General features: G+C 36.0%; 1 protein-coding gene across 4 annotated transcripts in view; it reads right to left on the bottom strand.

Annotated features, from left to right (window-relative positions):
• ZNF280D (zinc finger protein 280D) overlaps positions 1-26770 on the bottom strand; it is a 101767-nt gene that overhangs the window by 65062 nt on the left and 9935 nt on the right. Inside the window, exons 2-6 of one of the 4 annotated variants that reach the window (XM_055279250.2) lie at positions 10401-10444; positions 10220-10288; positions 7261-7407; positions 4310-4375; positions 4070-4209 (exon numbers count right to left, since the gene is read on the bottom strand). In XM_055279250.2, the coding sequence (XP_055135225.2) occupies positions 4070-4209; positions 4310-4375; positions 7261-7407; positions 10220-10247 (381 nt within the window). In that variant the 5' untranslated portion in view covers positions 10248-10288; positions 10401-10444. Of the gene's footprint in view, positions 1-4069; positions 4210-4309; positions 4376-6690; positions 6756-7260; positions 7408-10219; positions 10289-10400; positions 10445-26770 lie in introns of those variants that run through there. The other 3 variants (XM_055279252.2, XM_055279253.2, XM_063639396.1) reach the window with 3 other exon arrangements.

The raw sequence follows: 26770 nt of genomic DNA, 5'->3' as shown, positions 1-26770 counted from the left end.
GCTCTTCATGGTACATGTATCATATCAAGCAGCTATCACAATAATACTAATAAAGACCTAATATTATTCCCCATTTTATAAATAGGTAAACTGAGGTTAGGTGGGGTCGAGTAAGGCTCCCAGTACAGCCCCACTTGTTGCTGATGGAGCTGGAAATAGAATCCAGGTCTGACTGATTACAAAGCCCATGCACTTAAGCTATATCACATTGACTTTCTGGGTAATAATAATATATCCCATCCCTGTCAACCTGCAAGTGATGTTGAGATACGACATTCCACGAAAAAGTAAAAACACACACACAAAATATGACATGAAATAAAAAACTACTAATTATAATTTATTAAAATGACTTCCAAAATTCAGAGAAAAGTCACTTAAACAGGATTCTCAACTCATTCCAGAATACTCCTCTGTCATTCTTAACTTTGACTTCACAGTAGAATCACACTTGAAGAGTTTTTAAGAAGCTATCATTTCTGGGTTCCACCCAGACCAACTGTCAAAACCTCTCATTTTTTAAAAGAACCCAAGTACTGGGAACCATCAACTGAGGTGCTTTGATTTAAAAACTATGACCAAAACATTCTGAGTCAGAAAAGAATCTAATTCCTAACTCTTATAACACCAAACGTACAAACTCTTGCTTTTATTTTTTTTTCCCCATCCTCGGTCAAATGTTGGAAAGATTTTTACCTAACGAACTATTAAATAATGTTTTCTCTATTTTTTTTCCTCAAATGCCAAACAGCTTATAATAAGCATAAAAGAAACCACTGAGTTAATTTGATTCCAACTAATAGCAAAGAATTTTTACATTCTGGGTACCTTTCCAGCTATACCTTCAGGAACACCTATTACTTTTTTTTTTTTGAGATGGAGTCTCACTCTGTCACCCAGGCTGGAGTGCAGTGGCAGGATCTTAGCTCACTGCAACCTCCGCCTCCCAGGTTCAAGTGATTCTCCTGCCTCAGCCTCCCAAGTAGCTGGGATTACAGGTGCCCACCACCACGCCCAGCTAACTTTTGTATTGTTAGTAGAGACGGGGTTTTGCCCTGTTGGCCAGGCTGGTCTTAAACCCCTGACCTCAGGTGATCCGCTTGCCTCGGCCTCCCAAAGTGCTGGGACTACAGCCGTGAGCCACTCCGCCCAGCCGTCTATTACATTTTTTAAAACATTAGAAATAGCCTGTGGAGCCTTAGATGATTCAAGATAGAGACTCAGCAGTCTCCCTTATTGTTCTTATTATTTAAACAATATACATTTTTAGGAAAATTTACTACTATATTTCTGAGACAGTGGTGCCCTAACTCTTTGGCTTCAGAATCATCTTATGCACTTTAAAACTGTTGAATCCAAAAAGACTTTTTGTTTACATTGGTTATATCTATCAATATTTTCCATATTAGAAATTAAAACAGAGAATATTTTATAATATTCATTTATTCATTTTAAAATAAACTCATTACAGATTAACATAAATAACATTTTAATGAAAAATGACTTGCAAACGCAAAAAAAAAAACTAGTGAAAAGTGACATTGTTTCACATCTTTGCAAAGCTCTTAAATATCTAGCTTAATCAAAAATTGTTTTAGTCTCTTATCTGCTTCTGCCTTCAGTCTACTAGGACATGTTGTTTTGGTTGAGGAATATTATTAAAATCTGCCTCATAGGAATATATAACTGGAAAAGGGAGTGTTTTAATAGGGTTTTAATTAACTGTGGATATACTACTTTGATACTATACCAAAACTGAACAGTTGGTACTTTCTTAAAGGTTTGTTGCAGTGTGAAATCTGAAACCATATCCCAGAACACCCGTTCCATTAAAATCATTGGTCTATCTTAGCTTTTAAATGGGTGTTTTACCCATGCATACTTTTGTAATATATATACTAGTTATGTGGAAAATACTGGTTTCACTGAATTACACAGGTCTTCCAAATGGTGACACAGTTCATTACACAATATTTTAAAAATCATTATTTATGAACACCACCACCCATCAGAAAACTCTTAAAGTATTCAAAAGCTGCCAAGATCACGGTGGCAAATGAGTTTTCCAAAATTCTAATTTTTGCTTGAAAGTCCAAATTTTACCATTGGTAAGAAATACTACTATCAATTATTTCTGCTGAAGTGACAGGTTTGAGGAAATGTTTGCCAAACAATCAAGATTGACTAAGTGTGTGTGGCAGACAGACTCTAAAGTGGCCTCCATGTAAATGTCATTACCCATAATCCCCAGGTATGGTATTCATGTCCTGTGTAATTCCCTCCCATTGAGTGTGGGCAGGACCTCCGACTTGCTTTTAACCAATAGAATACAACAAAGGTGACAGGATATACATCATTTTTGTATAAGTGATTATGTTACCTAAGACTGTAAGGGATCTTGCTAAGGACTCACTCTCACCTGCTAGCTTTGAGGAAGCAAGCAGCCTTATTGGGAAGACCTACCTGGCAAGGAGCCAGCCAAAAGCCAACCAGATACTGAGATTCTCAGTCCAACAACCCTTAAGGAACTGAATGCTACTGACAACCATGTGAACTTGGAAGCAAATACTTCCCCAATAGAATTTCAGATGAAACTGCAACTTCAGGGACCACATCTTGAATGCAGCCTTGTGAGATCCTTAAACAGAAAACCCACCTAAGCCATGACCTGATTCCTGACCCACAGAAATTGTGAGACCATGAGATAAAGAGTGTATGTTGTTTTAAGCTGTGTAAGTTTGTGGTAATATTGATATACAGAAACAAGTATCTAACACACCATGGTTTGTCAGTCATTCTTTCATGTAACAACAAAAAAAAAATCAGGTAGTTTACCTCACAATTCAATCATACAAATGCTTTTCCTCAAGACAACCATCATACTTCAGACACAGAGGTACTTTATGCATACTACCCAAGTCATCACACAGAATATTTTAAAAAACACACATTCAAGTGTAGAGAGTGAACAAAACTAATAACATTTTAATACTTCATCAGGGAAATTGGGTATAACTGAGTAATAGTTGAGTAATGTAGTTTACTGTGAGTGCACGGCAGGTGACTAATACAGAAACTACAAGTACACTTTGGTGGCACTACCTTGATTCACACTAAGGCACCAGCAGCTTACCCACCATTACTTTAGCATCACCAGTGCAAATGCCAACACAGTGGAAAAGGAGAACAGTCTTTGTTTATAATGACAACACTGCTGACCCTCAAACCTCTGAAAGGGTCTTGGGGAAACCCAGGGGATTGCAAACTACAGTCCGAGAACTGTTCAACTAAGGCAATTCTTTCATGTCTAAAAAACTGTACATTTATATACAACATATATGTATGTATGTGTGCATATACATATAAACTATGGGTTAGGCTGGATTGAAATCCCAGATCCATCAACTGCCAGCTTTGGGATCTTGAATAAATCTTTCAACCTCTATGAGCCTCAGTTTCCCCAACTAAAAAATAAGGATAATAATAGTGTTTACTTCATGGGGATGTTTAAGAACTAAATAAAATGAATTTACCTACAGCATTTAGCACAAAGCCTTATACATATTAACAGCTCAATGAACGTTAACTATCACCATTTTCTATTACTTTTTGTAACAAAAAAAGTGGGAGTTTTTTGTAATAGGAAAAAATGTTTGTTTTTTTTTAGCTAACTGAACTATGAAGGAATGTTTTCAGAATAAAAAGCTATGATGGTCACTTGACTCTTCTCCCAATTAAGAATATCTGGCCCTGTCTGCAATCTTAAATATTTGTCATTATGCAATATTTATTACTGATTATAATTTTATTCATATTTTGATAGCATAGTTTTCATTACTGTACCTGTTTAGGCATACTGCTTGTTATTAACAGGTTGGGTAGTTAGCTCCTTCAGTTATTACTTGGGGTACTGCTTGAGCTAGCAAAAATATGGTGACATTTTCTGATGCTAACTATGCTTCTACTGGATGACTACTTATGACAGTCCAGAATTTTAACTGGGTACTGTTGATACAAAACAACATCCAATGGATCCCTGAGCTGGCTGTATAGTTTTAGAAACACTTACAGGTTTAGAAAAAGGCTGAACAATAACAGAACTATCTGAAGATCTAGACTCAGGATGAAAATTTATTGGTGAGGCAGGCACTGGATTTGATGTTGGATTCGTGTAGTGTTGACTTGTAGGCTTGAATGCAGCAGTAATACCTGTATTTTAAAGTAACACAATATATTGAAATTATTTGTACATAATCAATTTTGTCAAAATACTTCACTTTAAAATTAAAATAGTACAATAATACTGTACCTCGACTGAGTGCACCATTCTTTAGTCCCCTTGAATATGAGCTGGGGTTAACTCTGTTCAAAATATCTATAAAAGATTATATTTATTTTAGAATTCATTGTTTGAATGAAATACGTAAGATAATAGAAATCATGAATTGAAAACATTTAAACAGATTTATGGAAGGAGTATATAACTAATCACTGATTTAAGAATATAGTTCATTTTAAACAAATGCATCTTTATCTACTAAAGAAACAAATGAAACAAGATAATTAGCCTTTGTTTTACAGACTAAGAACAATCTTTCTCATTGTAACTCAAAATCCAAAAGCCAGGAGGGAATGACAAATCTGACTACATGTGAGTCAAAACATTGTGCTTGCAAAGAAACATCACATAATTAATAAAAATTTTCCAAAAACATATTTATATATAACCTATAATTTAAATGTGTATCTTTCTTTGCATGATGACAGGGCTGTTACATACAGTCAGGTTCCTATGACTCAAAATCAAATCCTTGCCCAACCTCTGCACTGCATTCACTCCTCCAAAAGCCTTGAAGTTTCATTACAGAAAATCTCATTGGATTATCTACTATTAGTTTTGAGTTTAAAAAGAAAAACTATCAGAGATTGCAGACTAAAGTGAACCAATAGTTTATCATAGCATTTTATTAGTTAAGAGGTTTCAAATTTACCACTACACCAGAAGTCAATCTGAGCCTGCCATGACTTTGAGGATCAATTTAAAGTTCCTCATTCTTGCATGCATGTAAACTCTGTACTTCCTAGCTTATCAAATTATAGTTTGGAAGCATGAGGATTTGCCTAAAATTGCTGGTTAGAAAAAGGTAAAAAGCACCAAAAAAAAAAAAAAAAACCCACCAAATCTCATAAAAATTTCTTTTATCTTCCTCACCGTAGAAAGAAACCAGATCCCATTAAGTAATTCTATAAAATAATGGTTCATACAGAAATATGGTTGTTTTCTGATAAGGTCAATGCAGTGCTCTGTAATTAAACACTACAGCAGTCTTATTAGAGAAAGATCTACTCCAAGAACTCGAAACTGTTTTCACGCGGAAATTCAGGATTAAATATTTACTCAAACCATGAAAGAGCTATTGCTGTAGTACTTTTTGGTGGGTGTAGTCTATGGATCACAAGTTTTTGCCCTCCTTTCCTGCAGTTTTATATAAACATTTAACTCATGTTCCATATGTTAATGTATTTTATGGCTTACAAATAAAACAGTAAAACCATTTAAAATATTCATCTTAACACTGTAGAAAAGAAATTCTAGTGGGGTCAATCCCCTTCATGATGGAATTATTTTAAAACTAATGTACAATGTTCTACCTGAATACCATGAAAAGTCATCTACAATCAGTATAAATTCAACTTGAATCTTAACTGTCATGTTTTCAATGAGTTTGAATTTTGCAATATAATATTTCAGTATAAAACAATAATTAATAGAATATTATGTCCCACTATCACCAACAATGCCATCATGCCTAATTCATTTTATAATCCAAATGGCACTCCGCTTAGCATTCCATGAGAGGTGACCAATGTGCCACAGGAAACAGTATTGAAAATTCGATTGCTGAAATTACTCTCTCTCGGATAAAATTGAATAAAGGTGCCAATCCAAGTTTAGAGGTAAGCGAAGCAAGAACTAGGCTTTCAGAAAACTTTGGTCTCTTAATCACACTTTTAAGCACTACCATGGTAAGTAAACACACACACACAGACACACACACTAGTAAACTGGGTACATAAAATTCTTTGGTAAATTCTCCTGGCTTCAAACAAACAAGTAAACAAAATGGAAAAGGATCTATTTTCTCTTTCTCCCTGAAATTTGTACATTATTTCTCTGCACTGTCATACATTTTTGAGTGGACATTTTAACAAATGTCATCAGTATCTGTATGTTAATATAACAATGTCAAGCCCAATTATCTAATTCAAAGCTAATAAGCCACAAAGGTACCAAGTTGTTCTGCCCAAAATCCTTAAGGATTTAAATGTACTAAATGCTACATCATCCAAGTACAGTGGCTGTAGACAGCGCCATTCTCTTTCATGAATATAAAAAGGAGTTGCCGGAAGATGGATATGGTCAGAAGCTGCAGCTTCTATTGGTACACAGGCCAGAGTCTGTGCAATCATTCATCACCTATACATTTTGTAGCCATGTATAGATGACACTGCAATGAGGACTGGATATGAGAAGTCCCATTTGAGACTAACAAAAACTCACTTAGTATATTCTGAAATTTTAAGCAAAGCATTCCAAATGTTTTATTTTCTCTTCTTCTGGGTTTGAGAAAAATGAAAAAGAATAAACAGATAAATATGTTACTTAAGGCCAGGTGCAGTGACTCACACCTGTTATCTTAGCACTTGGGGAGTCCAAGGCAGGTGGATCATTTGAGGTCAGGAGTTCGAGAGCAGCCTAGGCAGCATGGTGAGACCGTCTCTATAAAAAACACAAAAATTAGCCAGGCATGGTAACACACGCCTGTAGTCCCAGCTACTTGGGAAGCTGAGGTGGGAGGATCACTTGAGCCAAGGAGGTTGAGGCTACAGTGAGCTGTGACTGCGCCACTGCACTCCAGCCTAGCGACACAGTGAGACCCTGTCTCAAAATAAATAAATAAATAACTTAACTCCATTAAAAATTATGATTTCTAATCTCAGAAGACCTCCAGGGTCACCAGCTAATCTCAGTCCATTTCTCTTTTCTGACATCTGATATTTAATCTCTTACCTCTTTCCTCGAGTCCCCAGTCACATCCCCATCCTGATTCTCAAGTTCTTCCTGGCCTCCCACCCAATCTCTGATACCTAAATCTTTACAGTGGAACATGAACATCAAGTACCTATTAAACAGTTCACAAGATTTCTATTAGAAATAATACCTTATAAAGCTTGGTTTCACTAAAAGTAAATGCTTACTTGAAATTGCTGGTTTTGAACTTGATATCTCTCCAACAAAGATTGGCTCATCATCATTGTCATCCTCAACTTCTTTTACTTTCTTCTGCCATGGTTCCAGCTCCTCTTCTTCACATTCCATAAACAGTTCTGCCATTTTTGAATTACCTAATTTTCAAAAGGAGAGAAGTAAACCTCATTTTTGAAAATAAAAATAAAAATGTTTTTGTAATACATAGCATTAAATTTAAGATGTACTTTAATAATCTTAATAGCAATTTCTGAATTGATATTTGTAGTCAGTATGTGGTAACAACAGTGAGAAATGCAGAGCTTACTCTCTAAAATATTAAATAGTAAAATTTAGCTAAACAGATAATCAATGACAGTAGTTATTTACACTAGACAGAAAATTCGGAAGTCAAATTCAGTGAAAGTGAGTTTCAGTCATATACATAGAATATGATTATCTCTACAAAAAGGATTACACCCATTGTCTTTTAAAAAAATGTATTCACAAAAGGCAGATAAACTAAGAATAACAGGCAACAGGTGGGAGATAAACTGGATAAACTAAACCAGACTCAAGAATGCCAGGCAGGATGGGAGCAGTGGCTCACATCTGTAATCCCAGCACTTTGGGAAGCCGAGACAGACAGATTGCTTGAGGTCAGGGGTTTGAGACCAGCCTGGCCAACATGGTGAAACCCCATCTCTGCTAAAAATAGAAAAAAATTAGCCAGGCATGGTGGCCCGCATCTGTAATCCCAGGTCCTTGGGAGGCTGAGTCAGGAGAATCACTTGAATCTAGGAGGTAGAGGTTGCAGTGAGCTGAGATCACGCCACTGCATTCCAGCCAGGGTGACAGAGTGAGAGTATGTCAAAAAAAAAAAAAAAAAATGCCAGGCACAGAACACAGCAGGGAAGAGATGCTAGAATAGAATATGGAAAACTAATTAGGCTTATTCAATTAAGGGCAAAATAGATATTTCTCACAGGAAGAATGTCACAAATCATTTTCTAGTCTAATGTTATACTATAGTCCACCTACCAAAACAAAAGGCCTTCCCATTTTCCTAAATGCCATCAATATCATGAAACTTTTTTCTCTAAACTGTACTATTTTACTAATTATACAGAGTTCTTCAAATCTAATAATTAAAAATACTAATTTTCATTGGTAAGTCATAACTTAGCATTTGTGTTTTTTAAATACTTGAAATACCAGCCTTATTGTGTGTCTCAGAGCTATTATTTATACCACTTCTTCTACCTAGAATATCTTTCCTTCTCAGCTTTACAATCTATATCACTCCAGTCTGGAGCAAAGAGAGCAGAAAGTTGGCATCAAATTGAATAATCCAAATCTTTACTCCACTGTTTCTAATCATATGACTCTAGAGAAGTTACTTGAACCTATTTTCCCCATCTATAACACAAGTACGATATCTACCTAATAGAAGTATTACATAGATTCAAGAAAATGCCACATAAAGCACCTAAAATCAAGTGGATACTCAACAAAATATTAATTCCCTGGCCCTCCTAACTCTTGGTTCAATTATAATTCCTCTTGTAAACCATTAGATTTTACTTTCCTTCAAAATCTGAACTACATTGATAATCAATATCATGCAATTCAAGCTTTAACATATATGATCTCAAACTGCTATTTTTTCATGTGTCTTAATTTTATGTGTCCAAGGTCATATAGGAATACATTTCCCCCTATACATTAGAGGGGCAGTAGGCACATGGCATATAATAATCTATGGACTAGGTGAAGTCAGAAAATGCATAATTTTAAACAATTAGGGAGACCTGTTGTATAGTAATAACAAAAGTATCATTTATATCCAGTTGGTATATGTATAGGCTGAACTGTGTTTTCTCAAAATTCATATGTTTAAGACCTAACCCTCACCACCATAAAATGTGACTATATTTGGAGACTGGGTCCTCAGAAGTAATTAAATTAAAACAAGGTTAGTAGGGCGGGCCCTAATCTAGTATGACTGGTGTCCTTAATAGAAGAGGAGATTAGGACACAGACACAAGCAGGAAAGGAGATCACATGAAGATGTAAGGAGAAGACGGAGGACAGGCACAGTGGCTCACACCTGTAATCACAACACTTTGGGAGGCTGAGGCAGGTGGATCACCTGAGGTCAGGAGTTCGATACCAGCCTGGCCAACATAGTGAAACCCAGTCTCTACTAAAAATAGAAAAAAAATTAGCCAGACGTGGTGGCGAATACCTGTAGTCCCAGCTACTCAGGAGGCTGAGGTGGGAGAATCACTTGAGCCCAGGGGGAGGAGGTTGCAATGAGCCGAGGTCGTGCCACTGCACTCCAGCCTGGGTGACAGAGTGAGAATGTGTCTCAAAAACAAAACAAAACAAAAAAACAGAGAAGATGGCCATCTACAAGTCAAGAAGAGAGGCCTCAAACCCTTCCCATATGGCCCCCAGAAGAAATCAATCCTATCAACACCTCAATCTTGGACTTCTAGCCTCAAGAATTATGAGAAAAATGTCCATTGTGAAAGCCACCCAGTCTGTGGTACTTTGTTATGGCAACCCTAGCAAACTCATATAGTATACAAAGGTCTTCCTTCTTTTTAACAGGGCACTGCCATTGTTAATATACCCAGGATATATTTTTGAGAAAAAAAAATCTTAAGACATAATAGCTTTATAACTTTTTTAGAAATAATTTATTTTTTGTCTATGTACAGAAGAAACATGTATGATTGTATGTACCAAATTGGTAAAAGTAGTTTCTTCTGATAATGGGGGAAAACACTTCTATTTTACTTACTTTTTTATTTATATTACTTGTTTTTATGTGAACATTTGTTACTTTAACAATTTTAAGCATTTTTGTTTTTTAAAAAATGTCTCCCAACTTTCATCCTTTCTCTGAAGTAAAGTGATACGAAAGCCACACATACTAGTATTAGTCGTGGCAGCAACACTTACTTTTTGGTTGAAAAGGGTTGTCGCCCATCAAGCTGCAGAGATGACTTTCTGTAAATTGTCACCTAAGTACTGACACATGATATCAGTCAATTTAATGAGTCACTTTAAGTAACACCAAATATTGAAACATGAAACTTGGGATTCACAAATTACTGGATGTAAGGTTAACCTCTAAACTCACCATGTGACTCCAGACAAGGCAGCAAGTTATTTCTGTTTTCCTTCCTATAAAATAAAGATACCAACTATTAGGGTGGACTTCATTCAATTAGACGTATACATATTTAATCTTTTCTCCTATACAGAGGTCAATTATGTTTGATTTATCTGATATACACATATAGTTCATTTTACATAATTGGTTCATTCCTGAATAAACTCAAATTTAATAAATAAATGGTGATTATACTTGGCACTTAATACTTGAAGAAATGTGATGATTCGTAAATTACAAATAATTTTTTAAAGTATTTAGTAAAAACGAGTAAACACCTTACAATGTATTGTTTTTGGAAATCTAACTTTTCAAATGCTGAGTGACATTAATCTTTAACTGTTATCTTTTCTTTGTATTTCAGAAATACATGTAATTATTTCTGTAAGAAAACACAATTTTAAACAAATTTTAGTTTATATCTTTCTGGCTTTTTATCAACTGAAAGGGAACAGAAAATTCACTGGAAATATTTCATCATAGATTAATTCATTCAAAAAATAACTACTCATGCCCTTCTGTATGCAAGGTAATGTGCTAAGCTCAGGGGAAAACAAAAATGAGTAAGTCACATTCCTAGACTTCAGAAGTTTACAATCTAGTATGTCAATAATTTATTTGGCTTTAAAAATGCTGTTACAATAAACATTTCTTAAAAAACTATTTGAATTGCTTTATTCAAACTGGGAATCTGTTTTTTGAATTTCCATGCACATGCAATAGCATAAATTTTACAAAATAAACAAGCTTTTATAAAACTGAGTTATAAAGCAAAAAATGTCAACAATTAAACAATGGAAATCTAAAACACTGGAATATATAACTAATTCAATCTTCACTTTCCTCTTTACCCTTAGGCTGACAAAAGCAAGCTTTCCTACTTTTCAATTTCCAAATTATGTAAACTGAATTAGTACAAAGGACAAATTATTAGTTTAATTTCAGAAGTTATTGTTATTAATTCAGTTATTCTGGGTTACTATCAAATGAGACTCTAGTGAATCTTGTGCTTAACTAAATATCCCCTAGTTCTAAAGTTGTACTATTAAAAATCTCTTTAACTCAATTTTTGAATAGCTGTAGCTTGTCCCACTAGCAACAGTATAATGCTTATATCAGATAAATACATGATAATTCTTGCTTCACATTAAGGACTTACCAATACCAGGAACACAGAATATTTTTAAGATTCACAATTACATATCCTGTGGACTCATACATAATGTTTTTAAGTGATCACATAAGTATCTATTGGCTTCAGAATTTTGTCGGTAAAGCACAGAATTCTATGAAAGATACCTGACTTCAAACTATACTACAAGGCTACAGTAACCAAAACAGCATGGTACTGGTACCAAGACAGAGATATAGATCAATGGAACAGAACAGAGACCTCAGAAATAATACCACACATCTACAACCATCTGATCTTTGGCAAACCTGACAAAAATAAGAAATGGGGAAAGGATTCCCTATTTAAGAAATGGTGCTGGGAAAACTAGCTAGCCATAGGTAGATGGCTGAAACTGGATCCCTTCCTTACACCTTATACAAAAATTAATTCAAGATGGATGAAAGACTTAAATGTTAGACCTAAAACCATAAAAACCCTAGAAGAAAACCTAGGCAATACCATTCAGGACATAGGCGTGGGCAAGGACTTCATGTCTAAAACACCAAAAGCAATGGCAATAAAAGCCAAAATTGACAAATGGGATCTAATTAAACTAAGGAGCTTCTCCACAGTAAAAAAAACTACCAATAGAGTGAACAGGCAACCTACAGAACGGGAGAAAATTTTTGAAATCTACTCATCTGACACAGGGCTAATATCCAGAATCTACAAATAACTCAAACAAATTTACAAGAAAAAAAACAAAACCCCATCAAAAAGTGGGTGAAGGATATGAACAGACACTTCTCAAAAGAAGACATTTATGCAGTCAACAGACACATGAAAAAATGCCCATCATCACTGGCCATCAGAGAAATGCAAGTCAAAACCACAATGAGATACCATCTCACACCAGTTAGAATGGCGATCATTAAAAAGTCAGGAAACGACAGATGCTGGAGAGGATGTGGAGAAATAGGAACACTTTTACACTGTTGGCAGAGTGTAAATTAGTTCAACCATTGTGGAAGACAGCGTGGCAATTCCTCAAGGATCTAGTACTAGAAATACCATTTGACCCAGCCCTTCCACTACTGGGTATATACCCAAAGGATTATAAATCATGTTGCTATAAAGACACCCGCACATGTATGTTTATTGCGGCACTATTCACAATGGCAAAGACTTGGAACCAACCCAAATGTCCATCAATGATAGATTGAATTAAGAAAATGTAGGCTGGGTGCGGTGGCTCATGCTTGTAATCCCAGCACTTTGGGAGGCCAAGGCAGGCGGATCATGAGGTCAGGGGATCGAGACCACGGTGAAACCCCGTCTCTACTAAAAATACAAAAAAAAATTAGCCGGGCGTGGTGGCGGGCACCTGTAGTCCCAGCTACTCAGAGAGGCTGAGGCAGGAGAATGGCATGAACCCAGTAGGCGGAGCTTGCAGTGAGCCGAGATCGCGCCACTGCACTCCAGCCTGGGCGACAGAGCGACACTCCGTCTCAAAAAAAAAAAAAAAAAAGAAAGAAAATGTGGCACATATACACCATGGAATACTATGCAGCCATAAAAAAGGATGAGTTCATGTCCTTTGTAGGGACATGGATGAAGCTGGAATCCACCATTCTCAGCAAACTATCGCAAGCACAAAAAAACAAACACCGCATGTTCTCACTCATAGATGGGAATTGAACAATGAGAACACTTGGACACAGGAAGGGGAACGTCACACACTGGGGCCTGTCGTGGGTAGGGGGGAGGGATAGCATTAGGAGATATACCTCATGTAAATGACGAGTTAATGGGTGCAGCACACCAACATAGCACACGTATACATATGTAACAAACCTGCACATTGTGCACATGTACCCTAGAACTTAAAGTATAATAAAATAAATAAATAAATAAATACTAAATCTGCTGCCAGAGAATATATCCAACAAAGATGTTCAACGGAGACATCAAAGGCCTCAGCTCAGAGTTGGCTCTTTAAGACAGCCAGAAAAGGTTGGGCATGGCGGCTCACGGCTGTAATCCCAACACTTTGGGAGGCCTAGGCGGGCGGATCACCTGAGGTCAGGAGTTCGAGACTAGCCTGGCCAACACAGAGTCAAATCTGGTCTCTACTAAAAAATACAAAAACTAGCTGGGCGTGGTGGCACAAACCTGAAGTGCCAGCTACTTGGGCAGCTGAGGCAGGAGAATCGCTTGAACCCAAGAGGCAGAGGGAGGTTGCAGTGAGCTGAGACTGCACCACTGTACTCCAGCCTGGGCAAGAGAGCGAGACTCTGTCTCTCAAAAATAAAATAAAATAGCCAGGAAAAAAAAAAAAGAGGACTCTTAACTTGAACTACTAACTCAGGTACAGATTACATGCCCATATTTAATATACTGTTTGCATGGGGGAAAAATGAATTCCAAGTAACTGACTTAAAATAAATTCCATTCATTTATAGATACTGCCCACATAAATAATTGCTATTTTATAAATTTTTGGTTTCAGTTTTTATCTAAAATTAAACTATATCTTAAAATATTTTTTCTATAAAAAAATTAGAAATCAATGGAAATGTGGGTCTAAGTGTGTTAACTATCTGAAATTTTCACTTTCATCCATTGATAGATATCACCTGATGTAATGCTGCTGTGTTAAATAATATTAATACTGCATGTGATCAAGTACAGAGCACATACTACAGACACAGGTGTGCTATATACTAGATATAGTCCTCTTTACTTTCTGATAAGAAAAAAATTAAGCAATTTCACAAACTACAACTGTAGTATCTGCACATTTAAAAAAAGAATATTGCACTAGAAACCAGGAGAACCAAGTCATAGTACCAGCATGGCCACAACTTTCTGCCAAGTCATCTTCAATTCTAGCTCTCAGGCTTATAGTTCATCTGGAAGATTCTGGCTTAATTCAGCTCAAAATCTATTGTATACTTTAAACATTTAGTAACCATGAGGAGTAAAACATGGTGAAGAATGAATGCCAAATTCAAATTCTGACTGAATCACTTATTACCAATATGATGTTGGACAAGTTAGTTAACCTAATGCCTTGCTTTACTGCTTTTTATATATACACTTACCATTTACATATACATATAAAATAAAAATAGACTTATGTCTTTGGATTATAGTGAAGATTAAATGAGATAATATATGTAAAACACATCTCAGTGCCTGGCACATAGAAACCACTCAATAATGTTTAACTATTTTTAACTCTGAGATAAATCCCATTTTAAAGAACTCTAGGCCGAGTATGGTGGCTCACGCCTGTAATTCCAGCACTTTGGGAGGCTGAGGCAGGTGGATCACTTGAGGTTAGGAGTTCAAGAACAGCCTGGCCAACATAGTGAAACCGGGACTCTACTAAAAATAAAAAAATTAGCTGGGCATGGTGGAGCATGCCTGTAATCCCAGCTACTCGGGAGGCTGAAGAATAAATGGCTTTAACCAGGAGGCAGAGGTCGCAGTAGTGAGCTGAGATCGTGCCACTGCACTCCAGTCTGGGCAAAAGAGCAAGACTCAGTCTCAAAAAAAAAAAAAAAAAAAAAAAAAAAAGAACTGATCTCAATTCTATTATACTGGAATTTACGTGCTATCAGCTAAGCATTTAGAAATCATTTTGTTTTATGGTCATGCATCATTTAACAACAGGAGAAGTTCTGACAAATGTATCACTAGATGATTTTGTAGTTGTGAGAACATCATAGAGTCTATGGTACTTACACAAACCTAGATGGTATTGCCTACTATATATCCAAGCTATATGGTATAGCCTATTGCTCCTAGGCTATAAACCTGTATAGCATGTTACTGTACTGAATACTGCAGGCAATTATAACACAAATCACTAGGTAATAGGAATTTTTCAGTCCATTATAATCTTACAGGACCACCATATTATATAATGCAGTCTGTCCTTGACCTAAACATCATTATGTGGTACATAACCTTCATTACAGCGAAATTTCTCATAATGAAATTTTAGCTTTATAAATAAATCTTCCAGACTGTGGCTGTCAAATCTATCCTACCACATTTTCATCTTTTTAAAAAAGCATTTCTAAACTAAAATATACACCAAAAAAAATTTTAACCCTCATATAAACATAACACACTGTTAAATTATATACTACTAATCTAATAGAATAAGTATCCAATTCAAAAGTACCAACATATAAAAATTAACATTTAGATAAGGTATCTTTATACCATTTCTATGAAGAAAAAAACATTCAGGCTGGGCATGGTGGCTCATGCCTATAATCGCACTTTGGGAAGCCAAGGTTGGAGGATGGCTTGAGCTCAGAGGTTCAAGACCAGCCTGGGCAATATGGCAAAACTCCATCTCCACAAAAAATACAAGAAAATTACCGGGAGTGGTGGCACATGCCCCTGGTCCCAGCTACAAGAGGTCAAGGCTGCAGTGAGCCGAGACTGGGCCACTGCACTCCAGCCTGGGTGACAGTGTGAGACCCTCCCGCCAAAAAAAAAAAAAAAAAAAGAAAGAAAGAAAAGAAAAGAAAAGAAAAAACACTCATTCTACATGTATCTTAGTATTTTATTTTCTAAAAAATAAATAAATAAATAGCTGGTAATTAAAACAAAAAAGTGATTATGAGGAACATGATGAATGGTTAGCTTTTTTTTTTTTTTTCTGAGGTGGAGTCTTGCTCTGTTGCTCAGACTGGAGTGCAGTGGCACCATCTCAGCTCACTGCAACCTCCACCTTCCAGGTTCAAGTGATTCTCCTGCCTCAGCCTCCCGAGTAGCTGGGATTACAGGCGTGCACCACCACGCCTGACTAATTTTGTATTTTTGGTAGAGACGGGGTTTCACCATGTTGGCCAGGCTGGTCTCGAACTCCTGAACTCAAGTGATCTGCCCGCCTTGGCCTCCCAAAGTGCTGGCATTACAGGTGTGAGACACCATGCCTGGCCAAATTGTTAACTTCTACATCTCCCTCAACCCCATAAATTCAAGATATATAATCAATGAAATAATCAAAAAATCACATTATAAAGTTAATCTTTCTTTTTGTCTCCCCACCATAAAAATGTTTTAATTGGGGATTGCATTACTAACCAAGAAGTTGGCAACACCAAAACAAGATATGATCAACTTAACAGATATAAAAAAGAAAACTATTTAAAATAGTGAAAATTTATACTCAAAATAAGTATTGCACATAAAAACGAAGTTCAACTAATTCATAAAGTTAGCTCAAGATAATATTCTATTTATTAAAAAACTAACAATTTACTTATATACTTAAAATGAGTTTTTCAGTGGAATCATTTAGATGACACTGGCTTATTGGTTCAGTAAAGTTTGATCTTTCATTTTTTTACTCTCAGAAATTTTCCAAGAAATCAGGCATTTAAGTCATTCTACTTAAATCAGCTTTTGTTTATATTCTATTTCATTTTATAAGCAATTCTTTAGCCTTTATGACACTAATGGCATACTGAAATGGAGGACTATGATTTTAGAATTCCAGTCTCAAATGAATAGAGCTTAAAGGATACAAAGTGAATTCTTAACTATGAATAACAATCTAATATTTCAAACCCTGATTTTGTGATCCCTCAAGCACTTCCAACTATCTCAAGAAAGTATTCGAAAATTAATTTTTATTTAGTGTCCATCACCTTACAATCATATGAAATCTCTTGAGTAAAAAGAGTAATTTTTAAAACTCCTGTTGTATATCCCCTTACTATCCACTGCCTGTTGATTCCATTATGGAAAATTGGAAATTACTGTAACAGGATTAGAAAAGCAGTGAATGATGATATCTACTTCGGCACTGTAAGACAAATCTATGTGATAGAAAATGTAAATCATAAGTGATAAACAGTAATATAATTAAAGGAGAGACCTATGATTAAAATGATTTAATAAAATTTAGGTATTTAGCTATGAAATTTTATAAAGAAATTAACTTACTATATTTTTTATTTACAACCTTTAAGCAGACGAAATTTCAAATCAATACTTCCTTTTGTGCCTCAAGTATTTCTTACAAATGTTTTAGTGTTAGAAAACTAAGTATCTTTTTCAGAATCAGTCCAGTTGTTACTGTTAAAAACCAGTCTTATTCTTGAAAAGGGCACATTCCGACCACACAAACTTTATTACTAAAAACACCTGATCAGCAGCTAAAACACTGTAGACAAAATAGTGGATGATTATAGAATCTTAAGAGACTTTAGAAGATAAATCTCACCCAATTTCTGGAAGATTCTCATTTTTATGAAGAATATTGTCTCCCGATAGTAAGCACTCTAAGGAAGAAAAGAGCTTTAAAAGGGGAATATATGGATACACCATAGTTTTTATTTTTAAAACAAACCAAAAATATCAAATGTCATTTTTAAAAGACTATATATTTGAGAATCTTAACAGGGAACAGGCAAAGAGAAGGGAAAAGGTTGGAATTCAGTCTTGAAAGAAGAGGCCTTCAAAGGCGATCAGGACTAGAATAGGGAAAATCCAGGTCCTGGAAGAGGCTGCTCTTTCCAAGAATAAAAAGACAGAGCAATGAGGCCAGCTTTCCCTGCCCATCTCCTAACTTACACAAAAAACTTCATTCTCTGAAGGTAACTTATCAAAGAATTAGCACGTTAATTCTCTGAAATTAAGATAAATCCAGATGGATTCCTTAAAGCCAAAACAATTCTCCAAGTTAGTGAGCTCAGTCGAGACTCTGAAAGGACAATAAAATACTTAATAATACTAACGATTAAGAATTTGAAAAATAATATCCTTATTTTCTTTCTAATGCAAGATGCAGATCTCAACACTTTTTTCATAGGATATGAAAGGGATCCTATCTCAAAAAGTTAACTATTAGGGGGATTATGATGAATACGTAAGTATCTTATAAAAGAGGATATGGTTGCTATAATTATAAAAACTAAAAGTGGTACAGCAGAGGTTCTTGATAAGGTGTTGGGGGCACCATAGAAATAAAAAAGTTAGCAAAATTTTGTGAATACTCAATTTCTGGAAAGATAAGACAGTGCATCAAATTCTCATAACAGCCTATGAACCAAAAAGTTAAGAGTTTCTAGGTTAGGAGTTTGAATAAAAGCAATCACATTAGCCAGGGGTTAGGAAATACCCTATCATGGAAGAAACACATGCATTAATCCTTAAAGTAAAAATGTTTTCATTAGCACTTTTTTAAAAAAATAAAACATGTTTACTGAAAATGGTTCAAACATACAGTGTATATAAAGTACAAAGTAAGAATCCTATTCCCTCTCCTGCCCTATTCCCAATCCCACTCACTAGAGTTTGGTGTGTGTGATGCAACAGATAATAGTGATTGAAGATAGAGTTGTGGTTAAGGGATAAGAAGGATATTCTAATGCCTTGAATGACTTAACTAAGGGCAATATTTATAGCAATGATTTGAATAAAAGCTATACTATGTGCAGATTCAATTTATACATGAGTAGAGAGTGTAATACATGTAAACTAGCAGAATGAGGCTTTACCCAGTCTGTCCCTGGATCTAAAAACAAATGAAGGAATATGTTAATTAAATAAATAAATGGAATGAAGCTTTAAAAGATCTCAATAAGAGAATGAATGGTACTAAGAGTTTTGTATTTGCCCAAAAAAAAATTAACAAAAATATAAATTGAAGATGTACTGCCGAAGATGTACCAGAAGATCTATATGACAGAAGTTCATTTATTCCAGAAGTGCACAACTGGCCCTCCCTATCCGTGGTTCCACATCCACAGATTCAACCAACCATGGACTGAAATATTCAGAAACAAAACCAATAAACAGTAACAACAGAACAATAAAAAATGCAAATTTAAAAAATATATAACAACTATTTGCATAGCATTTACTTTGTATCAGGTATCATAAGTAATCTCGAGATGACTTAAAGTATATGACAGCATGTGTATAGGTTATATCCAAGTACTACACCATGATATATAAGGGACTTGAGCATCCTCAAATTCTGCTATCCACTGGGGTCCTGGAACCAATCCCTCATGTATACTAAGGGACAGCTATACTGATTGAACATGTACTGTGTGTCGGGTAGGAATACAATAACGAACAAAAATTAATACACAGTTACTACACTCATGAAACTTGTGGTCTAGAGATAGGGACAAACACACAAAGAGATGTAAAATGACAATGGTAAGTGCTATGAAGGTTATGAACCTGGAATTATAGTCGGCATAGTCAAAAGTGGCTTTGCTAAAAAAAAAAAAAGCGATGATTAAGTTGTTATTTGAAGAAAGGGTTGGAGTTAACTAGGCAAACAGGAGAAGGAAGGGAGGATTCCATGAAGAAGGAACTGAATGTGCAAAAGACCTATGGCAGAAGATAAGCCAGCAAATATGAAAAGCTGCAAAGAAACTTGTGACTGGAAAAAAAAAAAAGCAAGGAGTTACATGGGAAGAGATAAGACAATAGAGATAGACAAGAGTTAAACAATGAAGCACCTATGGACTGTGTTAAGAAATTCTGTCCTTATCCTAAGAACAATGAAAAACCACTGAGGGATTTTAAGTGGGGACTGATATCAGATTTGTGACACAGTGTCAAAATAACAGAATTTGAGTATTAAATCAGAGAGAAGACCATTTTACCCTATTCTATACTAATCAACACCCCCACCTGAAATACTACATATTGGCCATGATTCTTTCAACTATAAGTAACAAACACCCAACTCAAACTGGCTTATGCAAAAGGATATTTATTGGCTCATTTGTAGAAATAACTACAGGCATAATTCAAACAGTATCATGTGAATCTGGTTTCTTTCTCCATTCCTGGGCTTCACTTCCTCTGTACTGATTCTATCCTCATAAAGGATCTCCATTGAGGATGACTGTAACAGCTCCAGTCTAACAATCTTCAATATTGAAATCCAGGACAATGACAAGAGACCCAGCTATGATTGGAGTTGGCTGGCTTGGCTAAAATTACATGCCCTTCCCTAAGCCAATCACTAAGGGAATGCTAAGGCATTGTGAGAGGTTTGGGCTTACATCACATGCTCTCCCTGGTACCAGAGGGAGAGTCTTAATCAAAAAGCACAAGAATAAAGATTGGAGGAAAGAATGGTTTTCCAAAGGAAAACCAAGTAAGGGTAAATAGATGCTGGGTGGCAAAAATAACAGATGTCCACTACAAGGAATTCAGAACTAGAGCTTTGTCTAGGTCAGGTTGAAAGGACTAAAGTTATTTAACCTAAAAAACATGAGACTACAGGGTGGGAGAAGTAAAAGCTATTTACGGAGATTTTAAAGTTTGTCATAAGAAAGAAGGAAAGAAGGTAACTTGATCTTTGTGTGGCTCAAGTAACAATAACAACAACAGTAATATTTACTTGTTTTGAGCCAACCAGAGAATTGCTAGTATTGAGCTTTAACATTACTTCATTCCTTACATTCTACTGTTATCACCATTATAAATTATACAATATAATGATAAATATATAATTATAAAATAATTGTAATTAGTATACATTAACATTAGCTAACATTAAATGCATATATTATTTCATCTAATCCTCAAAACCTCCTATGAGGTAGACACTATCATCATCCCCTGTTTATAGCTGTGGAAATCTAGTTATACAGGGTAAGTACCTTGCCCAAAGTAACAAAACTTAGTAGAGGAGCAAGGATTCAAACCCAGGCACTTCTAAGGCCGAATATTTCAGACACAACACTATTTGCCTCCACCAGGAATACTGGAATATTTGGAATACCAAATTACAAGGAGGCAGACTTCATCTCAATATAAGAACAAAACAATTAACAGTTAAAATATCAAAAACTAAGATGAACTCTAGGTGAGAAAGATCACCAAAGAAAAATATGAAAAATTTAAGCATTATGTGATTGAAAATGTTCACTTTCAAGATCCCTTCAAGAACTGTTCCAACCCTAACACTGTAAATATTTCCGTCTAGTGGAGGTATGTAAATTTCTGCCTAGACTGAAAGATACAGAAGATTTTTCATTATTTCAGTTAAAAAAAAAAATCTAATTAGAAATGCTGAATTATGAAACTTCATTTTTGAATCAGCAATAAAATATTTGGTAATCAACCTGCTATATCCAAATATTTTCTAGGACCCTTCAAGTACAATATAATGAATGAAGCAGTTAGGTTGAAGCTCAACACTGAGAACAGAAGTCTTCAGTTAATTCAAAACAAGTATATTCTTTAAAAAAAAGTAACAGCCAATAATCTTAAATTAATTTCATTTTAATAAAGATGTTTGATGGCTTAAATCAAAACTCCCAATGAAATCAACTGCTTCACACAGATTCAGATCAAACATCTCAAATATTATAGCATCATGACAAATCAACTTTTTAGAATTTCAACGTTTTTGTAAATGCAAAATTCTTTTAATATAATATTAATACATAAAAAGGCTATGCTTCAACAGACTGCTTAAATCTACAATGAATCTAAATCAGTACAGTTATTAAAAGCTTTAATATGCAAGAAAACTTTTTCACACAGGGTACAGGGAATCTCTTCCTCTTCATCACTTCCTCTTCATCCAACTAAAACCTCCTGTAAACCTGATCCAGGTTGCAAATCACTTGCTCTAGTTACTGCTAACCACTTTGTCAGTCAAAACCGAGCTGAGCACAGCAGGGCAGCTACAGCATTATCTACTCCACAGTGCTTTGCTAAAAGCAAGTATCTACCTCAAGATCCCAAAAACCCTACCAATAGCCAAATCAAACTACCTTTTCTTCCTTTGCATTTTCCTTGTTTATCTTGCAGCTATTTTAGCCCCATTTCTTGAAATATCATGCTCAGTAATTTTCTATACAGTAATAGTCCTGTGTACTCACCTACTCCTTTTTACCTCTTTAGAGATTCTCCAGATCACTTCCTCCTTAAATAATGTAAAAACAGGTTTTCCACAAAGTTTAGACCTCAGTCCTACATAAACTGTTCCCTAACAGCAGATCTAATAAATCCCATAGTCTCAGCTATCAATTCTCAACAGCAGCCTATAAGATCAGAAAATATTCACCTCTGCTACAGTCTGAATGTTTGTCTCTCAAACCTCATGTTGAAATTTGATCCCCAATGTTGCAGGTAGGGTAATGAGAGGTGTTTGGGTGGAAGAGACAAATCCCTCACAAATGGCTTGGTGCTGTCCTCACAGTAATGAGTGAGTTCTCAGTCTATTAGTTCCCACAAGAAATGGTTGTTAAAAAAAAAAAAAAAAAGCCCGGCACCTCCCTCCTCTTTCTCTCGCTTCCTCTCTATCACCTTATAAATCACTACCCACACAGACGCCCCTTTGTTTTTTGCCATGAGTGGATGCAGCCTGAGGCCCTCACCAGAAGCCAAGCAGATGCTGGTACCACGCTACCTGCAGAACCATGAGCCAAATAAACCTTTTTTCTTTATAAAATGCCCAAACTCAGGTATTTATTTATTTATAAGAAGATAGACAGAGAAAGACACCCTGGCATCTCATCTAAGTCCCAGTCCTTCCTCTTTTACTACTGAAAACTGCTATCTAGATATTTAAACGCACCTCAAATTCAGTACATGCACACCTCGGAGATGTTGAGGGCTCTGTTCCAGAACACCACAATAAAGTGAATATTGCAATAAAGCAAGTCACATGCATTGTTTGGTTTCTCAGTGAATATAAAAGTTAGGTTTACAACTATAGTGTAGTCTAGTGTAGTCTAAATGTACAATAGCATTGTCTCTAAAAAACAACATATATACCTTAATAAATACTACTTTATTGCCAAAAAAAAAAAGATAAAGCTCATTTGAGCCTTCAGTGAGTCATAATCTTTTTGCTGCAGGAAGGCCTGCCTCCATATTGATGGCTGCTGACTAATCAGGGTAGTGGTTGGCTGAAGGTTGGGGTGGCTGTGGCAATTTCTTAAAATAAGACAATAAAGCTTGGCACATCCATTGACTTTTCCTTTTACAAAAGGTTTCTCGGTAGCATACGATGCTGTTTGATAGCATTTGATCCACAGTAGAATTTCTTTCCCCGTTGGTGTCAACCCCCTCAATCCTTGCTGATGCTTTATCAACTAAGCTGGTGTAATACTCTCAATCTTTTGCTGTCATTTCAACAATGTTTACAGCATCTTCACCAGGAGTAGTTTCCATCTCAAAAAAACTACTTTACTCATCCATAAGAAGCAACTCCTCATTCATTCAAGTTTTATAATGAGATTATAGCACTTAGTCACATCTTCAGGCTCCACTTCTAAATCCGGCTCTCTTGCTACTCCCACCACATCTGCAGTTACTTCCTCCACTGAGGCCTTGAAACTCTCAAAGTCATCCACGAGGGCTGGAACCAACTTCTTCCAAACTTCTGTTAATGTTGATATTTTGACCTCCTCCATCAGTCACAAATGATCTTAATTGGATCTAGAATGGTGACTCCTTTCCAGAAGGTTTTCAATTCACTTTACCCAGATCCATCAGAGGAAACAATCTACAGCAGTTATACCCTTACAAAATGTATTTCTTAAATAATAAGACTTGAATTGAAAGTTGAAATGACTCCTTGACCCATGGGCAGCAGAATGGATGTTGTGTTAGCAAACATGAAAACAACATTAATCTTCTTGTACACTTCCATCAGAGCTCTTGGGTGACTAGATGCACTGTCAATGAGCAGTAATATTTTGAAAGGAAAATTTTTTTCTGAGCAGTAGGTTTCAACAATAGGCTTAAATTTTCTGTAATTCACGTTGTAAACCAGGTTTACATCTGGTTCAGTAAACCAGATGTGCTGTCATCCAGGATTTGTGGTTCCATTTTTAAAGCACAGGAAGAGTAGATTTAGCATAATTCTTTTTTTGGGGGGGTGGGGGGGCAGTGTCTTGCTCTGTTGCCCAGCCTGGAGTGCAGTGGCACCATCTAAACTCACCACAACTTCTGCCTCGCAGGTTCAAGTGATTCTCATGCCTCAGCCTCCCGAATAACTGGGATTACTGGCATGCGCCACCACGCCTGGCTAATTTTTATATTTTTAGTACAGACGGGGTTTCACCATGTTAGCCAGGCTGGTCTCGAACTCCTGGCTCCTGACATCAAGTGATCCACCCACCTCCACCTCCCAAAGTGTTGCGATTACAGGCATGAGCCACCACACTTGGCAGATTTAGCACAATTCTTAAGGGCCCTAGGATTTTCACAACGGTAAATGAGTACTGACTTCAACTTAAAAGTCACCAGCTTCATTAGCCCTTAACCAGAGAGTCAGCCTGTCCTTCAAAATTTGAAAGCCAGGCATTGACTTCTCCTTTCTAGCTATGAAAGTCCTAGATGGTATCTTCTTCCAATAAATAGAAGTCTATTTAATCTATATAGAAAATCTATTGCTTAGTGTAGACGCCTTCATAAATTATCTTAGGTAGATGTCCTGGATAACTTGCTGAAGCTTCTACATCAGTACCTGCTGCTTCATCTTATACTTTTATGTTATGGAGACAGTGTCTCTCCTTAAACCTCATGAACTCATCTCTGTTAGCTTCAAGCTTTTCTTCTGCAGCATCTTCACTCTCACAGCCTTCATAGAACTGGAGAGAGTAGGGTCTTGACTTCAAGCCTTTGGCTTAAGGGAATGTTGTGGTGGGTTTGATCTTCTAGCCAGACCATTACAACTTCCTCCATCTTAGCAATAATGCTGTTCCACTTTCTTACCATTCATGTGTTCAATGGAGTAGCACTTTTGACTTTCTTCAAGAATGTTTCCTTTGCAATCACAACTTGACTGTTTGGGACAAGAGGCCTAGTATTTGGCCTACCTCTGCTTTTAACACGCCTTCCTCACTAAGCTTAATCATTTCTAGTTCTTTTTATTTAACGTGAGGGATGTGCAAATCTTCCTTACACTTGAACACTTACAGGCCATTATGAAGTTATTAATTGGCCTAATTTCAATATTGCTATGTCTCAGGGAATAAGGAAGCCCATGGAGAGGAAACTAGGGAAGAGCTGGTTGGTGGAGCAGTCAAAACACACACATTATTATGTAAGTTTACCATTTTACATGAGTGCAGTTTGCGGTGCCCCAAAACAATTACAATAGTAACATTAAAGATCACTGATCAGAAATCACCATAACAAATATAATAATTTAAAGTCTGAAATATTGCAAAAATTACAAAAATGTGACAGAGACAAGAAGTGCTCACGCCGTTGGAAAAATGGCTGTGATGGACTTGCTCGACATGGAGTTGCCACAAACCTTCAACTTGTAAAAATGCAATATCTGCAAACCACAACAAGTGAAGTACACTAAAACAAGGTATGACTATATTTCCAAAACTGAACATATCTTCCCCTGAAAAATTATTTCTACAGCATTATTCATAATAGCCAAAAAAAGCAGAAACAACCTAAATGTTCAACTAATAAATAAAATGTGGTGTATCAATACAATGTAGCATTATTTAGCAATTTTTTAAAATGAAGTACTGATACATGCTGCAACATGAAACCTAGAAAGTGAAAGAAGTCACACACTGATTCTATTTATATCTAATATTCAGAATAATGGGTAACAGGTTTCCTTTTGAGGAGCTGAAAATATTATGGAATTAGTGTTGACAGTTGTATAACACTATGAATGTACTAAATGTCACTGAACTGTATATTTTTAAATGGTGAAATTATGTTATATGAATCTTACCTTAAATTATAAAAGTTAGTTTTACTTTTGCATTTCCCTTTTTCTACTAAACTGCCATCCTTCTGATCTTGAACCCCTGGAGGTTTTTTTCAATGTCTCCCTCTTTTAATTATATCTAGTCAATTCCCCAATCCTATAGACTTCCTTTAAAATATTTCCCACACCATCCTTGCCTCTCCATCCACTCAATACTTGGCCAGGCCCATAGAACCTCACACCTAAAGTGAAACAGATTTACTTTATAAGATTCACTTTATATAGTTGCTCTTCAGCTTCTGATGGGGTAATGATTAAACCCATCGTAAGCTGAAAATACCGTAAGTTGAAAATGCATTCAATACACCTAACCTACCGAATATCACAGCTTAGTCAAACTTACCTTAAATGTGCTCAGAACCCTTACATTAGCCTGCGGTTGGGCAAAATCATCTGACAACACAGTATACTGTATGTTATCAGTTGTTTACCCTCATGATGATGTGGCTGACTGGTAGC

Source organism: Symphalangus syndactylus, chromosome 5 (assembly GCF_028878055.3).
Source record: "Symphalangus syndactylus isolate Jambi chromosome 5, NHGRI_mSymSyn1-v2.1_pri, whole genome shotgun sequence".
NCBI classification, from domain to species: Eukaryota; Metazoa; Chordata; class Mammalia; order Primates; family Hylobatidae; genus Symphalangus; species Symphalangus syndactylus.
The sequence above is the reverse complement of the archived record's forward strand: the minus strand, read 5'-3'. Positions and strand labels throughout refer to the sequence as shown.